Below are 19285 nucleotides of genomic sequence, written 5' to 3'. Positions count from 1 at the left end.
GAACGTGAAAATGATGAATAAATTGCGTGATGCGGCTACATATGGGCTCCACACCATTTATTCGCCGTTTTCACGACGGCTTTTTGTAAAATAGCATCAGACCAGCACACGTTTGTGATATCTCTCTGAGGTGTTTCAATTCCATTAAATATCATTGTGTTATCCAATCACATTAGGTGACTTCCAAGAAATTCTTCGAAATGGGTGTTTGTGATGCAATATGCAAGTTAATCTGGGCAATCATCTGGCTGATTATTCTCCTAATAATCGCTCTTCCCATCGGATTCATATGCGCGATACTTTATGTCATCGTATCCCCGTTCACCGCTTGCTGTCACTGTGTGAATACCTTGGCAGATTTCTTGGAAAAAGGTGTGAAATTTCCAAAAAATGCAGCAGGAAACATGGTGGATGGAAATCAAGGATGTTGATTAGACTGAATTGATTACTATTTAGTATAAATGTGAAAAAAAGATCAAAGTTTTTACAAATGATTCTGCTTGTTCACGGTATCTCAGACTCTGTAGAAATGAAATCATTTTATCATATTAGCCTATTAAATATCGAAGATTCTTTAGTACTAGGTACAAATTATTCAAAGGTAACACAGTAAGCAATATTTCATAAAACAGACTAGACCTAAATCAAAACTTATATATAATATCTACAGTTTGTAATCACCGTCACCAGGCGCACAGCCAGAGATTCAACTAAATGATTCATGATGCAGCCAACATCAGCCGGATTCCTCGACATTTCTCCTCAAAGTTATGGCCACGCACTATAAAATAAATACTTTAGATTAGGTTAAGTTTCATCTTTTTCCTTACGGAGGGATAGGGTGGAACAATTCTTTTTTAAAAGGATGCAACAAAAAGTATTAATTGGTTTCATCCGGGGAAGTCTCGGGCGAGCTGATAATCTGGATTTGCGTCATAATGCTTCATTAATTAGGTGTCGTAACAAAGAAGAATGAACAGCGAATTACAACAATTTGTTTCTGACGACAACTTTCCTGGCAGAGAAATTCTATAGAGAAAAGATACGAAGATAAAGGTGCATGGAAGTTTTTCCTGAATCAGTTGTCTTGAAAATCTTTTCGTATCTATCAACCGGGGAACTGGTTCGTGTCTCCAGAGTGAATTCTGAGTGGCAAAGAATAGCGCACGATTGGCAGTTATGGAGAGTTGTGAACTTGGCAAAATATAGCAAAAATATAGACGATTTAACCCTTCGCAAATTGGTCAGAAGTAGTTTCAAGGCCAAACTGAAGTATCTTGATTTAACGAGGTTCAATATATCGACTGGAACGTTGCATTTGATAAAGATAACTTCTTCTGCGATAGAAACACTTATATTAAAATATGCGACATTCTGCGAAAGCCAGAAAAACTTTCCAGAAATCAGCTATTTTCCTCACAATTTAAAGGCACTAAATATTGCACAGAGCACTGGGCCCACAACCGTCTACCGAAACATTATAGAAAGTCTTGGAAAAGACACGCTGGAGAGCTTGGTTATCGGAGACGAGTTCCTGGAATTATTCACAGAAAATAAACTTAACTTTCTCAACTTTTTTCAAAGACAACGGTTGACGCTTGAAGCTCTAGAATTTAGCTTTTGCAAAGAACTGACGGATGATTGGCTGAAACAGATTTTAATCTGTTGCAAGAATTTAAGATTTCTTTGCGTTCGTCGTTGTCGTAGAGTTGAAGGAGAATTCTTGAGGTTTATTCTTGACATCTGTCCATTCTTGCGGACGCTGATTTGCGATGGAATCAAAATTAGCGATGAAAATTTTAAGGTTCCTGATTGGAGCCGATGTATGTTGGTAGAACTTGACCTCTCCCGCTGTCGATGTGTCACTGAAGATGGCTTACTATCCATGCTTCCCAAGCTAAAGTTTCTGCGATATTTAAGTGTCAGCTGCTGCGGTTATGGGCATGCGCTGACCGACAAAGTACTAAAAGCAATGGCGGGGAAATCTTGGAAGTTTTTAGAGACACTTGATGTAAGCTTTAGTTGTGAGATAACGTGTAGACCGCTGGAAGCTTTCGTGGAGAAATGCCCTAATCTTTCAAAGATTTCAAAAACAAATTGTCCCAAACTATGGATTGAAGTAATCCCACCAGATTAAGGATAATCTTACTAATTAAGGATTACCTGCAAGCTAGGGACATCCAACAGCAACAATATTCAGAAGTAATCTTACCTTTTTCCCAGGCCTAAACACGACGGACTTGTTCGTACTCAGGTTCCCTAGTTCCTCCGCTCGCAGAACGCTGTGGCCTCTTGGATGCAATCCAGGAATATGCCTTCGGGAAGAGCGTCAGGAACGCTAGGAATCGCTCCTACAATGATCAGAATTTGGTTCAGTGTCAATAATTTCGAAATAAAATGAAACTTGAATGACTATTTGGTAATTTCCTTTCTCGGAAATGAAATGATTAAGACCTTAGCATTGTCCCAACAAGATGGTTTCGGTTCATCGTGACTTGGGCTTGCTGTGTCTTTCTTTTTCTTTAACTAAATAAAAATGAGTAGAAACTTAGGAAGAGCATTACGAGAGCAGACGTTTGCTCGTTTTCCAAAATGATTTCATCTCCGTTCTCTGGGTAACCTTTTATACACTGATAACAAAAGAAATGAGAGGAAGTACATTTTGATTGAACGACTATTCCTTGTCATTTTTCTTCAGTTTCCATCTCAATGGTTTCAAACTCACCTCAGCAGCTGCGAGCAAAGCTCCAGCATCAGTCGCTCCTTTGTCTCCCCATTTCACCTGGAAAGATAAGATATATAATGAAATACGTTTTGCTAAAAAAGGCAAACTAATATACATCAACAAGAGAGCCTCAAAAACCTTCACTGGTGTTATTCCTCCTATCCCTCCCCCTCCATAGTAGGACGTGTCTACCGACGGCCATTTCTTCTTCGGCGGTCCCTGCACAAATAATGATTTTGTCACGAAGACATCAGGCACAAGAACTAATATTTCTGCTGCTGTCGCGCCATTGCATCAACTCACTTTTCTATTAAAATATATATAACTTACTGTACTTGATGTCGGTGAAGCTGGCTCCTCCTTCGGCTCCTAAAAGAAACGAAATCTTACTAGAGTTCGGGCAAAATTATCACTATTCACTAGGAGACATTTCCTTCCAGAAATATTTCCCTTTTCGCCCTCCCCGTGGAAAGGTCGTTGAGGAACAATGCTTTCTTCCCGGGAATTGTTTTCATGTTTTCCTGCCTTGGGAATTGGGAAGCGTGATGTGATGTTGCCAAGGACAATGTCTCTATCTTAATCTAGTCCACAAACGTCAAGTATATTGAGGGGAAATTTACTTACCTTTGGAAACAGCATCAGCCAGAACCACCAAAAGAGAATGGCCGCAAGAAGAAAGAGAACGAATAAAATTCCGATAATAAGACCGACATTTGTTTTCTTCTCGACCTAAACACCGAATGAAATATTCATTTCAGTTGATACAGCAAGAATTGTAGAAACATTTCAATAAGGTTGTGAGATGGTCCTACTAGAAGTTAGTTTTACTAACCGGAGTGCAGGATACTGTTGTGAATTTCAAGCTTCTTAGCACAGTGTCATAGTTCGACGTCGTTACTTGGAACATGAAAGTTCTGGGAGATAAAACGTGGACAGTTTAATAAATGCCAGCAATTGAATTCGAAGGAAAGACGGTAAAGCAGACTCTATACCTGCCAGTCTCTTGAAGCGCTGGTATCTTGCATTTTAATGTAGAAGAAGTGAGAGAAATAACCTCTGCCGGAACTGAAAAAAAAGGTATGACATTATATCCAGATTACTGCTGTTTCGCTTCTAACTAGACTCATATTCAGCTGTTGTTTGACTTGTAAAATCTTTCATTCTCACCAGCAAACGTATCGTTGTACTTGACGCGACAAGCCACGTTCGACTTGGACTTATTTGAATAGCGAAGGAGACGATTTCCTGAGACTGTTATTGTTTGTGATTCTGTAAGAAAGAATGAGATTATGACAACAATCACAACGAGCGTCTTATGACAAGAAAACCAAATGAACAAGAAGATAAAAAACGAACTTTGCAGTACTCACTTCCGACACACACCGTGCTCTCGTTCTTCATCGCAATACGCTACAATTTGAACACAATAGTTTTAGGGAATTGATGAAACCTGATCAGGAAACTTATTCTGATAAAACAGTCGTTCAAGTTAACGAGTTTGAAGCTACATACAGGTCGACAATCAACTGCTTCAATGCTGATATCACTGGAAACGTATTTTATACCGTTGACCGACACTTGAATGTTTACTTTACTAAAAGATAAAGAACATGGATTGAACGATTTGTAGAAAAATAGAAAACTAAAAAACGTGAAGAAACTGACCTTCCGGGATTAGGAATTGGAGGGCAGACACATTTCAAAACAGTTTCACTGACAAACGTTGCTCTGGTGACTAAAGAAACATGAAATATAGTAATCTTATCAGGAACGAGCCTTTTATCTTTGCGAGAGAGATTAATTCAAAGGTATTATATGATCTTCACATATGGTCAACAATCAACTGTCAACATACTTTGATCTTTTTCACCAAGTTTAAAATTACAACGAACTTGGGAGATATTGTCCGTTTTCGTAAATCCATTTCCATGAAGTGTGACCGAGAAACTTTCTGGAAATAACACGATACAAGATTACATACTCCGTCAATATGAACTAGAGTCGTCATTGGATCACACGTTTCGTAAAGTAAAAGGTTCATGCACACACCTCCAGCGCATGTTTTTGTGGGCTTTGTTGAGAGAACTTCAATACATGATTTCTTGATGATCTAAGAAGATGTTTAATAGAAAATGTCAAGACAAATGCTTGTGAAACAACACAAAAACACATATCAAAACGTACAGAATCAATTATATTATTCAGAGCATCGTAATTGCGAGCAACAAACACATGATCTTCGGATGGCTTGTCAGCGATATTTCTCAACTGAAGAAGATAAAGAAAGAGAATGGAATTACTGACGTCAGAACAATAAAAGGCTTTGTACATTTCTGACATTTAAGAGAGAGAATTACAGACCTCCTGGATATCATATTTGTCTACTCCAACTGCATACACAGAGGCGCCCAAAATACGAGATATTCTTGCCTAGAAATGCCGGATTCAAACGAAATCAGTATTCTGCTGTAAGGTGTTGCATCAGTCTGAGTAAGTATATCGAAGTTTCGTATCTTATTCATGGCTTGTTTCTGGCGATGGATGGCGTTTTCAACAAACCTCAGTAAACGTTTCTTTCTTCCTGTTTCCAATCTGTCCATCAGTCAGCGCTATGATCACTCCGGCTGTTTTCTCTCCTGGATGAGCACAAAACAGATAAAATAATTGTATAAGTGATGGATGACGATGCACGAATGCAACTTGGATAAGAAACATAAGACTTACCAAGTCTATGAATTTGATTGTTTGCCTGGTAAGATAGAATTTGCGGGTTTATTTTAAAATCATTTCCTCTGAAAACTTGGAAACTGAGTTCAGACTGGGCTGCATTAATCGAACTTACCTTTTCAAGACCTAGATCCATGTAGGTATCCCCACCTGTTTGGACTTTTCGGAGAATTTCTAGACTGTTTACTATCAATGTCCTGGTTGAAAAGGAATATGGCACGAAGTGAAGATAATAATCGTACCATGCATGCACACAAACAACCTATCAACTTTTCATGAGGGGTTGGCCTCATTAAGAGCCATCTCAGTGATGTACCTCACCTGTTATCTGTCAAGCCCATGTCAATATTTGCATTTGTTGAAAACGATATATATGACACCCTCAACTTTGAACTAAAATACAAAGCAAGAAGCAAAAATACGTAAATTTACAGTGTTTGACAAAGCTGGAAGAGTCGAACTGTCGAACTGGCGTTAGAAATGTTCTGAGAGCGATTTTTGAAAAAAAAGTGAAAAAAAGCTTAACCCATGCCTTTCATATGTGAGAATTATTCCTAACGTTTCGTTTGTAAGCTTTGGTGGAACGTTGCAAGTAAGGAGGTCGAAGACAAACACTAGGAGTGTTCGTGAGACAGTTGAATAGTTGTGAACAATTATACTAAGGAGAGGTCAAGAGTGATTGACCTAATTGATCGTTTTGGTATGCTTTCACTCCTCAAAATTTCAGACAAAGGAATGGCAGCAAAAAAATTCAATTGGCTTGGATTTTCGTTTTAAAATTGGGCGTCTCTCTTCGAGTTGCAAGAGGTTGTAAGAGTGTTAGACGTAGAATATTATTGCATGTGCATGGTTTTAAAGCAGTGTTGCTTGTCGTTACAAAGATAAGCCATACCTCACAAAACTGGAGACAATTTTTTCAACAAATCCAACGGTCTGAACTTTAAAATTTGCATTTCTCACACTTGATGACCTAAAGTCAAGAATTGTTAGTCATTGATGGTAAAAATGAAGGAAAGTGATGGTGAATGTGACTCGGGGAAATTAATATTGCGATGATGGAGTTACCAAACCGGTAAAGCTGAATAACTAGCTCGTAGCTCGAACAGGTAACACTATAGATATGGAGGATAAGTTCCAATATAACCAGGGAGCAGCGTGGCAGCGTCTTCAAACAACTTAGCATCAAATGTGGCATAACAACTGCCTAAAATAGACAAAACTCTTCTCGACGTTTCGACCTGAGGGCCTTCGTTAGGAGAGTTAGTATGGAATAGAATAACTATAGAATATCATACTAACTCTCCTGACGAAGGCCCTCAGGTCGAAACGTCGAGAAGTGTTTTGTCTATTTTAGGCAGTTGTTATACCACATTTGATGCTAGATATGAAGGAAGTTAATAATCCGTGGTTAGGTAATTAGAACCATTGTTTTTTTTGCGTATCCCCCTAAAACAATCAAAAGATCATCGACACTTCAAAGTCAAGTTTCTCGCTCCTTAGCAGGGGGGTTGAAAACAAAAAAATGTTTCTGCCAATAAATGTATGACATTTGCCAAGATTTTTCTCTCTCAGAGACTACGGGGGAGCTCTCGTATTGTTGAAGCATGCAGCGGTCTGTTTGAGATCGTAACCTTCCAATATATCAATTTCTAAACAGTTGGTTATCACGTAATGACGTCATTCACACTGTTTTGATGCGAAATCAAAGCGTTTCAAAGACTAGCGTGTTTCCGCCTGTTAACCTTGCTCAGTTTCTCAACGCAGCAGGAAGAATTACGAGTAATCTTTGAGAGGTCTATTTTAAATTGAGATTAAAAATAGCGTTTGTTATGCAACTTCCATCCTATAAACAAAGGTTTCTTTCAGTTAGACTGTACAAAATATCGCAGTATATTGAGTATACCTCGTTATTTGATGTCTAAAACCTCGCTAGTTTTTGATGAAATATCAATCTATTTCTTCCGCTTTTCTTTGTATATGCAGGAGTCGAGTTTGTTTCACAGTTATCGAAATACAATATCCGTTATTATTGAGATATTGAAAGACCATGAAAAGCTCAAACAAGGTCATCTCGGAGAACGCACAATTAAAACACTGGTTTTAACCAGTTTTTCCTCAGAAGATTAGGAACGAAGGAACAAATAGAAGGCTATGTTTCGACACTTCACTACGCTTCTGTACTTGTTTATAAAATCCGATTGTCAAAAAGAATAGATTGTTAAACTCGTTGAGGATTTACGATACGCAGTAAGCTTATATTGGCTGCTCAGGACGAAAAGGGGTCAGTTTTGCAAGTTTGTACTTGTGTATGCTATGATTGTTTTCTTTCTACTTGTTTCCAATCTATGGTTGATTGAAATCATTAAGTTTAAAGACTATTATTGCCATGAGAAAGCTCTCGTATCTTCCGTCTTTAATGTACCATATTTCCGTTCGAATTGTTGACGACAAGTCAAAGGAAATATATTAAAGGAATATTGGACTTCATGGTAGGAACAATTCAGTTCCGCAAAACAAGGTCAAAAAATACTTGTCAAATCATTTCAATGTAGTTTTAGTATTGGATTTCAACAATAAGCCTGGTTTATTTGTGGCTTTTAAACGACCTAAAAAGGTCTGAAGACACTTTAAACTTCCTCTAAGTTCTTCCAAATTGTTAAAAATACCACAAATTCTGTGAAAAGATTAAACGAATCGATACCATTATTACAGAAGGATTTATATACAAATTTCTTGTTTGACGGAAACCGTAAAGTCGGTGGATTATAAAGTACACATTTCTTGTATTGCAGCCAAATTTCCGACTCACATTGACATTCTTCACATTGAAACTCCAAGAACTGGTTATAACCGGTAATTTTCGTAGCAATACATTCTCGACAAAAACATTCTCCATGAGTTTCAACGCTTGAAAGAAATCAATTATCTATCATCTCGTGCTTGAAAGGTCATGACGAAGATTAAATTCATTGCTGTTATTAAGATACTGAACGTGAGGAAATGTTTTTTATGTCAATGAGTCAATCAAACTAAGCTACCGTTTCGTGCTTTCCAACAGTATCATATATGACACTGCTGAAACAAATAAACTACATTTCCCTTAAGATAAAGTTGAACAGAAAGAATTTATACGCCCTTTAATTAAAAATTGTGATTGGCAAGTTCTTCTGATTGCTTGCAATTACCACTACATCCTATAGTCAGATTTTGCCAACAAAAACAATCGATGACTTAGTGTTTTTAACAACTATATTTCCAAATGTTCTCCCAGCTCTTCAAAAACGATACACACAGGCTACATGATGGTGATCATGAATCATTATCTGCAGACAGTGCTATATTAATACGCCAATTATACTCAATACAACTGATAACCTTTTAACCACAGCGTCTATTGTTAGCCGAAAAAACGTCTTTAAATAAACAGACACACGAGCAAATGCGCTGGTCTTTTTTGTGATAAGATCATGTGATATATTTACAGGAATATTGCTAACCAGCTGCTTTTCATAAATCGTATTGTTTTGCTCGTTGGTAGCAACCTCCCACTAAAAATGTGCATGAAGGAATACCCACACGCATCTTCTCGATATTATAGTTTAACAGGTTATGCAAATTTCATTTATAAACGATCTTAGACAGACATGTTTTGTATGCCTTTAATCGGTCGTTTAGTCATGCCTAAATCGTTAAATTCCGATTTATACATATTATCAAAAGGCTAACGCTACTCCGTGCCTTGAAAAGTAACTTGGTACGAATTTGTTTTTCGAGAAAGTACGAATTTTCAGCTGTGCAAACAATCTCTAGCTGTCGAGTTAATAATGCTTCTTGCTAGAATATTCGTACTGTAAAAGTTTATATATGTAATGTTTGTGCTGAGCTAGCCGGAAAGAACCACTACGAAAAAGCTGAATTTTGTTACATCTACCTATGCAACTGTATGGTACGGTTGCGACAATGTATAACAGTACCAATTCAAAATGCACAATACGTCATGAGAATTTCAAAGTTGACTTTAACACAAGCAGGAGATACTGTATACGATGAGTCATGATACAATATATATTACACGTTGAATGATGAAATTCATTTTTTCCACAGCATGACTTACTTGTCTAGAACGAAATACAGGTCAAATCCCCCTCGACAACGACCCGCATTAGCCAAAGAAAGAAGAACAAACAATCCAGTACCAACAACGAACAACTTTAGACAATGTTTACTCATCTTTCGAGACAATACTAAAAATCTTTATCCCAGGTTTCGAGCGTAAAAAAGAAGACGATCTGCTCAAGAGTTCGTTGCAGTTTGCAGAACAATGCAAATGGTGAAACTATTAAATACAGGCAACGTGACACCATAACAATACTCCTGCCAAAACGTGTTATTGTAAAATGAAACACACCTCCGACATTGCCTCTGACCGCATGACCTATGAGAGGCTGTATTTCGATAATGAGACGGCAATTTGCCAAATATCCAACAGTTTGGACTTGGTGGTCATCCAAGAATAGTCCACATAACAAAAGACGGTCGTTGAGTTTGAAAATATTGTTTGTAATGATAGCAAATGTTTAGACAAAGTGAATTATGGAATAACTTGCCAGTTGCATCCTGAAGTTTGATGCATTTTGTTGATTGATTTTGCAAAACGACTTTGTGCTTTTAGCAAAAGCATTCAATGAAGAATAACCAGCAATGATGATGTTACACTTAATGCATATTGTACAATACAAGGAAAATTAATTTCCGTTTGAACCACGCGTGTTTATAAACCCATCAGACAAGAAATGCTTTATTATATATAAAGCAACTGCACAGTAAACATAAAGTATGTCATGTCGTAACCTAGCAAGCTGTTCCATGAACAAATCTTAGATGAGTGTTTTCCAGATGAATAAGGCAAGCAAGGTTCTTATCATGTAACGAACGTATTAAACAATAAATAATGAGGCATCTCTAATGTTTATCTATTGTTCTTTAATATGTGAAGCGCTTGTGTTAAGTAACGTTTCACACTGTCCTGAATTTTTCCGACATCTCACTGAAAGGAGTGGAACGAATCTTTACTAAGAACAATTTCTAAATATGACAATTGAAAAATCATCTCAACCCAGGCCAATAATCACAGAGGATAAATGAAATAAATTTTGAACACCTTGTAGTATTTTGTCTTCGTAAAATACATGCACACAGCAACGTTTCCCAGCCATTTCATTCGTGCTCTCGAGCAAAACGGATTTTATGAAAATGCTGGAGCTAATTCAATGCACTAGAAGTGTTCTTTCTTTGATTGTTTGGTTGTGTAAGCGTCAAAACGATAAAATATTAGTCCTGTGTCTAGATATCTTAACACAAACACGTATTTTGCACGTCGTCCGCTGTTGATATATTTCAAAGTAAACAATTTATAAATTACATTCACTTTCAGATTATAAAGGCTGTATTCCATTTGCGAGTGCATTATTCAATTGTGTGCCGTTGTCAGAACAATATCCTCCCAATATTTGCTTAAATGAGGGAAGCCAGTTACCTCATGATTTTAATGATAAAAAAGACTCTTCACATACATATGCAGATATATATTACCTTATACATTTTATTCCTGGATTGTATTTTTTTCTAAGCCTAGATCTTGACGAAGAAATCGATTTTGTAGCAATAGTAGGCAATGAGTACCCACAAACCCACTCCCCAGACATTCATGGCCAATTTCTTCCCGTGGGTGGGTGGGTGGAGCTCCCAATTGAAAGGGAAAAACGAATGAAGAACCTCATGACCGCAATACACTAAAATTGAGTTCATTCCTAGAATGAAAGTGGAAAAATAGAATAAGATGTGGTCCAGTGTAGGTAGTATTCTACAATAAGGTTTCTGTCTGAACTACCGGAGAAAGATATCTCAAACGTGCTGGTTCAGTGTAGGTAGTATTCTACAATAAGCTGTCGTGGTTTGTGTCTGAACTACCTGAGAAAGATATCTCAAACGTGGTGGTACAGTGTAGGTAGTATTCTACAATAAGCTGTCGTGGTTTGTGTCTGAACTACCTGAGAAAGATATCTCAAACGTGCTGGTTCAGTGTAGGTAGTATTCTACAATAAGCTGTCGTGGTTTGTGTCTGAACTACCTGAGAAAGATGTCTCAAACGTGGTGATCTAGTGTAGGTAGTATTCTACAATAAACTGTCGTGGTTTGTGTCTGAACTACCTGAAAAAGATACAGTATCTCAAACGCTGTAGTTTCTGGGTGTAGAACTGTGGGTAGAACTAATGGACACTGAAACTAGTGGATGCTGAATTACCTGGAAAAATGAAAGGCGCTCCATTCCACCATTTTCTATCATCGATCACGAAGTAACAAAACGCCAGTAAAATGTAGGCGAACGATCCGTTTATGAGAACAAAAGACACAGACCTAAAACACAACGTTTTAATTAAATCTCTTTACAGCCTTTCTGGCGATGTAAATATGCACCTTACCATAAATTCTTGTTAATCGGAATTAGTCCTTCGTTCTTGGAAGCACCGCAAAAACCAGTTGCAATAAAACCCTAATGAAGAGATTTATTAGTTATGGTCATAATTCAGGAAACTCTAGTAGCGACAAGCAAGTTAATTGCGAAAGAACACAAGTGAAATTGCAAGAAAATCATCACACATGATGGAGGAACTAACGAGATGTTTATAAGAAAAAATCATCTCCGCAATTTGCAAGGCATCACACCGAACACGCAGTAAAATAAGCTCAAGGTCTGTCAGGGTAGGAGACATCTCTGAGATGACAATTGCCTATCTTGTGCGGCTTGCTCACAAATACATTTGAATAGTAATATTACCAGTATCAGGCCCCATAATATCAGTCTTCTCTCTCGGTCAATATGCTCAGCATGTTCCACGATTATTTTACCAGCCTGTAGACCCAGGAACGTTAGGAATGCTGATGTCAGCGCCCCCAGGGCTCCTTCGGGATCATACGGTACGGTGCTCAGGTACAACTTCTGCAATTCAACAAATTTTGCCACATTTTCAGACTCAGTGGTAAGTGAGAATTGTGTAAGGTGAAACCTGTTCAATTCATTGATCTCAACGCGAGGTACCTTTGATGTCGGGTGGCCATAAATATGATTCTCACCAAACAGCTTTCTGTCAATGTACCCAGCTATCCCTCCCGTACAGTTCTCGCTCTGTGGATATCCTTCGCCTATCCCACCAGGTCCCACATATCCACTAGCAATAGATTTGTTGGGATTAAAGTTGACAAACTTACCTAATCATTTACAATACTGAATGTGGGTTTATTTACAGGTCATGTAACAAGGTAAACAGTTCAAATGTAAACACAGCGTTTGTTCGCAATTCGCATACGACTGGAGATCATAAACAATGATCCATTTGGATGCAACGACTTATAATGAAACACTGTGAAAATCCGAATATAATAATATAATAATATTATAATATTATTACATCATTAATTATCCATCTTCTGTAATCACTGTCAAATACTTCAATTTGATTGGTTTACAGGAGTGCGATTAATCATTAATCACACTCTTGGTGAGCTGTAATCGCACTCTTGTTCACAGCCAATGAAATTCAGCATAGCTTTACAAGTAGCCAATCAGCATTCAGGATACAAAATAAGAATTTGTTTTCTTTTGGGGCGCGAAATTTTTAAAAATGGAGGAATTTGACAATGATTTTGAAAATTTTGACCTTTTAAATGATATATTTGCTGAAGAAAATGACCAGAATTTTTGATTACAGAAGATGGATAATTAATAAGTAATAGAACGAATTAAGTCGTGCAATTAATGCCAAATCATACTCGTGCTTAACAAATCAACCTCCCGCTGCGCGGTCGGTTGATTTTGTAATCACTCGTATGATTTTGGCATTAATTGCACTCCTATTCGTTCTATTACCATTATCAATCATTCACACTTACGTTGGGCAGCCTGGTGCGGGAACGGCGTACGTCACAACACAATAAATTATCAAAATAATCAACATCACTATCCATTCTTTCCACAGTTCAATCACCTCACGAATCGTGTACCACCAGACGCTCTGAAAAGTATACGAGTCGCTGAATCTTTGTTTTATTACAGGCGCGATGAAGTACGACGCTCCAGTTTCCTTACCTGAGGTGCGAGATCAATTGAATGACGTAGGAATAACTCACAGGTGGCCACAACGAAGTACGAGAAGGCAAATCTTTGTAGCACTCCAGGTATACGATAGTAATTCAAGTCACCTCCTAAATCAACAGAAGCGTGTTTTTTATCTCTCATTGATCCAGTGTTACTACAGGAGGAAACCTAAACTAAACTAACTTTATTTATACTGGATAGCTCTATCAGTTCCAAACTGTTCTTCCTAGAGGTCCAGTAAGGATCATCTCTTATTGATCCAGTGTTACTACAGGAGGGAATAATATCTTAAACCAGTCGCAATTTGGCTTTAGAAAACACCACTCAACAACATTGGCTCTTGTGGATCTTGTTGATAGAATTTCTAACTCTATCGACAAGAAAGAGTGTAGTATTGGACTATTTGTAGATTTATCCAAGGCATTTGACACAATTGATCATAACATTTTATTAATGAAGTTATCCCACTACGGCATTCGTGGTTTACCACTAACATGGTTTACTAATTACCTGGCAAATAGGAAACAATATGTCAATATCAACGGTATATGTTCAGGTATGAATGTCATTCAGTGTGGTGTTCCACAAGGATCAATATTAGGACCAACCTTATTCCTTATCTATATTAATGATATTCTCAATAGCTCAATGCTGCTCAAGTTCATATTATTTGCAGATGATACTAACATTATCTATTCAGAAAAATCTTTAACTTATTTGGTGGAGAATATGAACTCTGAATTACAGAAAGTATCGATGTGGTTTAAATCGAACAAACTTTTATTAAATCCCAAAAAAACTAAATTTATCTTATTTACTTCTAAAAATAAAAACGTTTCTGCGGCTAACATTAAAATTTACATTGATGGGATACAAATTGATCAAATCATTGATCAGAAATTTCTTGGAGTTATTATTAACTCTCGACTGGATTGGAAAAGTCATATCAATCATGTATGTAATAAAATGTCTAGAGCTATTGGAGTCATAAACAAAATTAAGCATTTAATCGATGCACAAGCCAGAAGAACGTTATATTGCTCACTTGTATTGCCTTACATCAATTATTGTAATGTGGTCTGGGCCAACACTTACCATTCTAAGTTGGATAAAGTGTTTAAGCTACAGAAGCGTATTGTCAGAATTATTGCTAATGTCGGTTACTTGAGTCATACACAATCACTGTTTTCGAAGTATAAAATTCTTACAGTTTTCCAATTGAATCAATTACAGATGGGTGTTCTAATGTTTAAATGCATGAAACTAAAATCTTCACTTCCTGAATTATTTCGAAACTGCTTTATCTTAAATAGTGATGTTCATTCCTATAACACCAGAAGTGCTCGCAAAATACACATCATCCAAGCAAGAACTAACACTAGAAAATTTTCATTTCGTTATAACGGCCCATTTTTATGGAATTCATTACCAATATATCTTACCGAACTTAATTCATTATCCTCATTTATAAATAAGTTTAGATATTACTTAACAAATTCATCAGTATGAATTTGTTTTGTTGTCCTTGTGTTGCTTTTATGCATACATTTATTTGTTATCTTCTTTATCTACGCATTAGTAATTATAATTGTATTTAAATAGTATGTGGAGGGTTTCGTGATATTATTACAATCATGATCGAAACTCTTCAGCAACGTTTGTTTATTAATACTATCTTTTCAAGCATGCAGATTTTCCTATTGTAGTTCTGCAATTCTACTCTGGTTCTTCTTTTTTTCAAAAATACCTCATTACTCATTTGGTGACCATTCTTGACAAGCTCTTTTTTGGAGTTTAATAATGGTCTACCTCTACACCTACAATAACCTCATTAATGTAGATATAATAAATAATAATTCAAATATAACCTAATATTATTAATATGTATATACAAGCTGAATGTAGAATGTGGGAAATAAAATGTTGTTGTTGTTGTTGTTGTTGTTGAGGGAACCTAAACTAAACTAACTTTATTTATACTGGATAGCTCTATCAGTTCCAAACTGTTCTTCATAGAGGCCCAGTAAGGATCATCTCTTATTGATCCAGTGTTACTACAGGAGGAAACCTAAACTAAACTAACTTTATTTATACTGGATAGCTCTATCAGTTCTAAACTGTTCTTCCTAGAGATCCATTAAGGATCATCTCTTATTGATCCAGTGTTACTACAGGAGGAAACCTAAACTAAACTAACTTTATTTATACTGGATAGCTCTATCAGTTCTAAACTGTTCTTCCTAGAGATCTATTAAGGATCATCTCTTATTGATCCAGTGTTATTACAGGAGGAAACCTAAACTAAACTAACTTTATTTATACTGGATAGCTCTATCAGTTCTATACAGTTCTTCCTAGAGGTCCAGTAAGGATCATCTCTTATTGATCCAGTGTTACTACAGGAGGAAACCTAAACTGAACTAACTTTATTAGAATAAACTGTTTGAATAAACTAACCTTTGTTCAAGAGCAAGCCAAGTGCAAAAAGGATCAATGTCCGTCGTATTATTTTTAGAAAAATACGAATTTTTCGAACATTCTTCTTTCGTAAACTTCGAAACGAAATCGCCATTGAAACTCCCATGATAAATATAAACCTAGAAATATCACCATGGCGTCTATTGCATCTATACTGTGATAACTGAATGTCTTTAAAGTATACAAATACAATTTTCTCACAGCCTTACCATGGAAAAACAAGATCCGCGACAGTGAGACCTAAGAAAGATCAACATTATTCGTTTAGGAGAAATATATTGGACTAAGACAAAGTAAAGTCAGACGTGTATAGACGATTATCAAAAACGTTTTCGGACTAATGCGAGTCGAGGCCTCTCACCGTTCCACTTCGAGTGTTCAAAAAACCAATATCCTCCACCACCAAAGTTCACAAATACCATTATCGTCAGTGATAATCTTAATAGGGAAGATATAATGAGATATAAAGGTCTGGACTGAAATATTCACTATTCATAACAGCAAAGAAAGAATCGTTTCAATGAAAGAATAATAAATATCTTCCCACCCTCTGAAGGTATCCAAGGATTGTAAACGTTTCTTTGCAGGCTGAAAAAATGAAGAACCGTACTTCTTAATCATTAGATAAGATCTTTCTGTCAATGCAAGATTTGTGTTTCAAAGACAGCATGTTCATTTTTAATTGAGCTTTCAAACATCAGTGCTGAGAAACTGGGATATTTTTTCAATATACCTGGGTGACTGTTTCACTGCTTTGTGGTTGCGTTTGACTGTCACGACCCAAGTCCTTAGAAACAAACTTTAAGATTACATGAATATTGTCAAAACTGCATCTAGTAGCGAGTTGTAGTGATTTTACTGAGAATTAATGGGGACATCAAAGACCATTTACAATCTGCATCATGTTGAACTTGAAACAACACTCACCGAGGCAAGATGAGAGTTTGAATACATTGCTGGAATTAAAGCTTTTAGATACGTTCTGTGTAAGAATGAATATAACATACTCTCAGCATGTTTAACCATTAATTTGGTAACATTTCATTTGGGATGAAAGCCTATGTAAGTATGTAAGATACACCTATTATTACAACAACTAATAAGGTCATGAAGCATACCTTCTTATCCATTTTATAAACATTGTTAACAAAGCTAAACTGAACAATATGGCAGCAGCAACTAAGATAGCTGTGAAAATAGAAAAAAGTTTCATAGTTTGTACTATTATATATTTCAAATTTCTCTAAGAAGAGACTTATGGATAAAAATGTGGGATATTTTTCTTTATCATTACCTTATTATTCTGTCTAGCATAAAATATTTTTACTGATCAAGCTAATGTCTTATCAGAGTGGAGTGAATGCAAGGCAAAAAAGCATTAAGAATGCACTTACGTATATTGCTATTGTCCGGTTCAGTGTCTACAACCATAGAGCAGGTGAGTCGCATGTTAATGTTAAGTTTCATTTCATAGTGGTAACGTCCAGATTCACCAAAATGAAATGTAATACTATAAAACAAGAAGCAAATTTACAGTCAGTTTCAGCAAACATTTTACACAACTTTTTTTTTGTAATTCATAAGTCTTCAGCAACAGCCATAGTGGTAGTACATATGGCACAGAATACCTAACAGAAGTGGAACTCCTGTACTTTTTTCGTAAGTGTGATTCATCATGATTCGTCATTTAACAAGTGCATTTTTTTGAGGCTGTCACCCCCCTGCCAATGTCTAAAATGAGGGCATTTTTACTATTGGCAGGGGGGGTGACTACCTCAAAAAAATGCACTTGCTAAGTGACGAATCATGACGAATCACACTTACGAAAAAATAGTATAGAGTTCTACTTCTGTTAGGTATTCTGTGCATATGGTGTACAGAATTTTCTAAAACTTATTTTGCAGTCAGATAAAGTTTACCCAGCATACCTGCAGCTTTGGTTAGTTTTAGGACTTGTATTAACCAGAAGTCTAAAAGGCCATCTTGTATCCATTATAAATCCCTGCGATACGCTGTATTTTGTAATTATGTTTAATTTTTGAAGAGGACACTACAAAACAAAATTAAATCATGAGAGGATCTGAGATGAATTTGTTGAAGGTTTTATTAGGAAATATAATAAGTAATATGCATTTTACACACCTTATAACAGTTCTCAGACACACCGTAAACATGATGAAAAAGATGCACATTATTCCTGTCAACCCAGGTGACATTTAAGTAAGCCTGGTCCATACCAAGTGTCACATCTTTTACACTATAGATGTACATGTATCACAGATGATGAGAAGAATTGTGAAGAAGAAATATAAAATGAACAAAATAATTTCCTGTATGAAGTCCTCACAACTCCATAATTCTGTCTCACATACCTGTTGGCCTTCAAGGGGCTTGAAAATGGTGAAAAAAATGCTTGCACAGCGTTACTGTCAACTCCCAGCACGGATCTAATACCGACAAGAAAGCCATTCCCTATAAGAAATCAGATTTTCCAGAAAGATCAAGTATCATGTATGTCAGTCACTATTACATCTTACTTCTGTTTTGCTCTTGTCAACAAGATATGCTGACCACCCATAACCATAATATATCATATTACTGTCAAAGCATTGATAATAGACACATTTTTGGGATAGTTTCAACTGATCTTCAAAGAGTATTTCTTGCTATTAGCTTCGTTTCTTTCATAACGGTTTGGTTTGCAAGTTTGTAAACGAGCCACATTTAGCAAAGGTCAATCAATATACTTGATACTTTGACCAATGATTCTAGGAAATGACGGAGCTAATCGGTTAATACAGCGTACGTTCTTGTAAATAAACAATAACATAGGGTTACGAAATCTCTTTCACTCTATGTACCCCCCAGCAAAATAAGCCAAGACTTGAATTTACATATCATGAATATCAGTGAAACAAAAAAAAACGTAATCATATTTTAATTTCACAAAGAATTTGAGACGATAATATAGACGCATAGAATTTCTGAATTTGAGATCACAGATCACACAGATCAGGATTGTGGCATTATGCACGAAAATAAAGGATGATTTCACGCTACCTGCGACTAGATGCAAAACCAGAAACGAAACCAGATATTTGCTGGAAAAACAAGGCATTTCTGCAACCTCAAATGCCAATGAAACTTGATAATATCTTGATTTTCATGGCACTACAAGAATGGTCACCCCATATATTAAA

General features: G+C 36.5%; 3 protein-coding genes across 4 annotated transcripts; 1 reads left to right on the top strand and 2 right to left on the bottom strand.

Annotated features, from left to right (window-relative positions):
• Positions 1 to 415: 415 nt before the first annotated feature.
• LOC114527547 (anthrax toxin receptor 1-like) lies at positions 416 to 6377 on the bottom strand. The gene is made up of 22 exons (XM_028549236.1): positions 6345 to 6377; positions 5774 to 5845; positions 5568 to 5649; positions 5450 to 5474; positions 5285 to 5361; positions 5087 to 5155; positions 4910 to 4993; positions 4775 to 4835; positions 4581 to 4676; positions 4391 to 4460; positions 4238 to 4319; positions 4096 to 4135; positions 3893 to 3994; positions 3718 to 3790; positions 3558 to 3639; positions 3350 to 3454; positions 3056 to 3094; positions 2864 to 2944; positions 2726 to 2782; positions 2455 to 2526; positions 2213 to 2351; positions 416 to 781 (listed from the first exon to the last, which is right to left on the bottom strand). Exons 2-21 carry the CDS (start codon positions 5791 to 5793, stop codon positions 2226 to 2228), a joined length of 1443 nt encoding a protein of 480 aa, XP_028405037.1. The 5' UTR covers positions 5794 to 5845; positions 6345 to 6377; the 3' UTR covers positions 416 to 781; positions 2213 to 2225.
• Positions 1061 to 2137, top strand: LOC114527701 (uncharacterized F-box/LRR-repeat protein C02F5.7-like). The gene has a single exon (XM_028549408.1). It carries the CDS (start codon positions 1061 to 1063, stop codon positions 2135 to 2137), a length of 1077 nt encoding a protein of 358 aa, XP_028405209.1.
• Positions 6378 to 10775: 4398 nt separating the features above from the next.
• Positions 10776 to 19282, bottom strand: LOC114527601 (heparan-alpha-glucosaminide N-acetyltransferase-like). Of its 2 annotated transcripts, none has more exons than XM_028549299.1 (19): positions 19146 to 19282; positions 18458 to 18557; positions 18228 to 18342; positions 18014 to 18135; positions 17480 to 17595; positions 17204 to 17273; positions 17013 to 17067; positions 16819 to 16884; positions 16633 to 16673; positions 16447 to 16523; positions 16295 to 16325; positions 16065 to 16204; positions 13599 to 13714; positions 13403 to 13524; positions 12552 to 12681; positions 12291 to 12452; positions 11935 to 12005; positions 11757 to 11869; positions 10776 to 11262 (listed from the first exon to the last, which is right to left on the bottom strand). In XM_028549299.1, exons 1-19 carry the CDS (start codon positions 19201 to 19203, stop codon positions 11084 to 11086), a joined length of 1884 nt encoding a protein of 627 aa, XP_028405100.1. In that variant the 5' UTR covers positions 19204 to 19282; the 3' UTR covers positions 10776 to 11083. The 2 variants fall into 2 exon arrangements, with proteins under 2 accessions (XP_028405100.1, XP_028405101.1); XM_028549300.1 differs by having other exon boundaries at positions 16819 to 16872.
• Positions 19283 to 19285: the final 3 nt, after the last annotated feature.

Source organism: Dendronephthya gigantea, unplaced genomic scaffold, assembly GCF_004324835.1.
Source record: "Dendronephthya gigantea isolate DGI-Jeju-01 unplaced genomic scaffold, DenGig_1.0 000045F, whole genome shotgun sequence".
NCBI classification, from domain to species: Eukaryota; Metazoa; Cnidaria; class Anthozoa; order Malacalcyonacea; family Nephtheidae; genus Dendronephthya; species Dendronephthya gigantea.
This window is presented reverse-complemented; position numbering and strand designations above follow the sequence as displayed.

What these genes read in the sequence shown, in the direction of transcription:
- LOC114527701 (XM_028549408.1), top strand. Translation starts at nt 1,061, where the DNA reads ATGGAAGTTTTTCCTGAATCAGTTGTCTTGAAAATCTTTTCGTATCTA.
- LOC114527547 (XM_028549236.1), bottom strand. Translation starts at nt 5,793, where the DNA reads ATGGGCTTGACAGATAACAG. An exon ending in TGGATCTAGGTCTTGAAAAG is followed by an intron (nt 5,475 to 5,567) that starts GTAAGTTCGATT and finishes CTATCTTACCAG; the next exon opens with GCAAACAATCAAATTCATAG. An exon ending in ACAAATATGATATCCAGGAG is followed by an intron (nt 4,994 to 5,086) that starts GTCTGTAATTCT and finishes TATCTTCTTCAG; the next exon opens with TTGAGAAATATCGCTGACAA.
- LOC114527601 (XM_028549299.1), bottom strand. Translation starts at nt 19,203, where the DNA reads ATGCCTTGTTTTTCCAGCAAATATCTGGTTTCGTTTCTGGTTTTGCAT. An exon ending in TGAACACTCGAAGTGGAACG is followed by an intron (nt 16,326 to 16,446) that starts GTGAGAGGCCTC and finishes GATCTTTCTTAG; the next exon opens with GTCTCACTGTCGCGGATCTT. An exon ending in AGCGCCTTTCATTTTTCCAG is followed by an intron (nt 11,263 to 11,756) that starts GTAATTCAGCAT and finishes CTTTCATTCTAG; the next exon opens with GAATGAACTCAATTTTAGTG.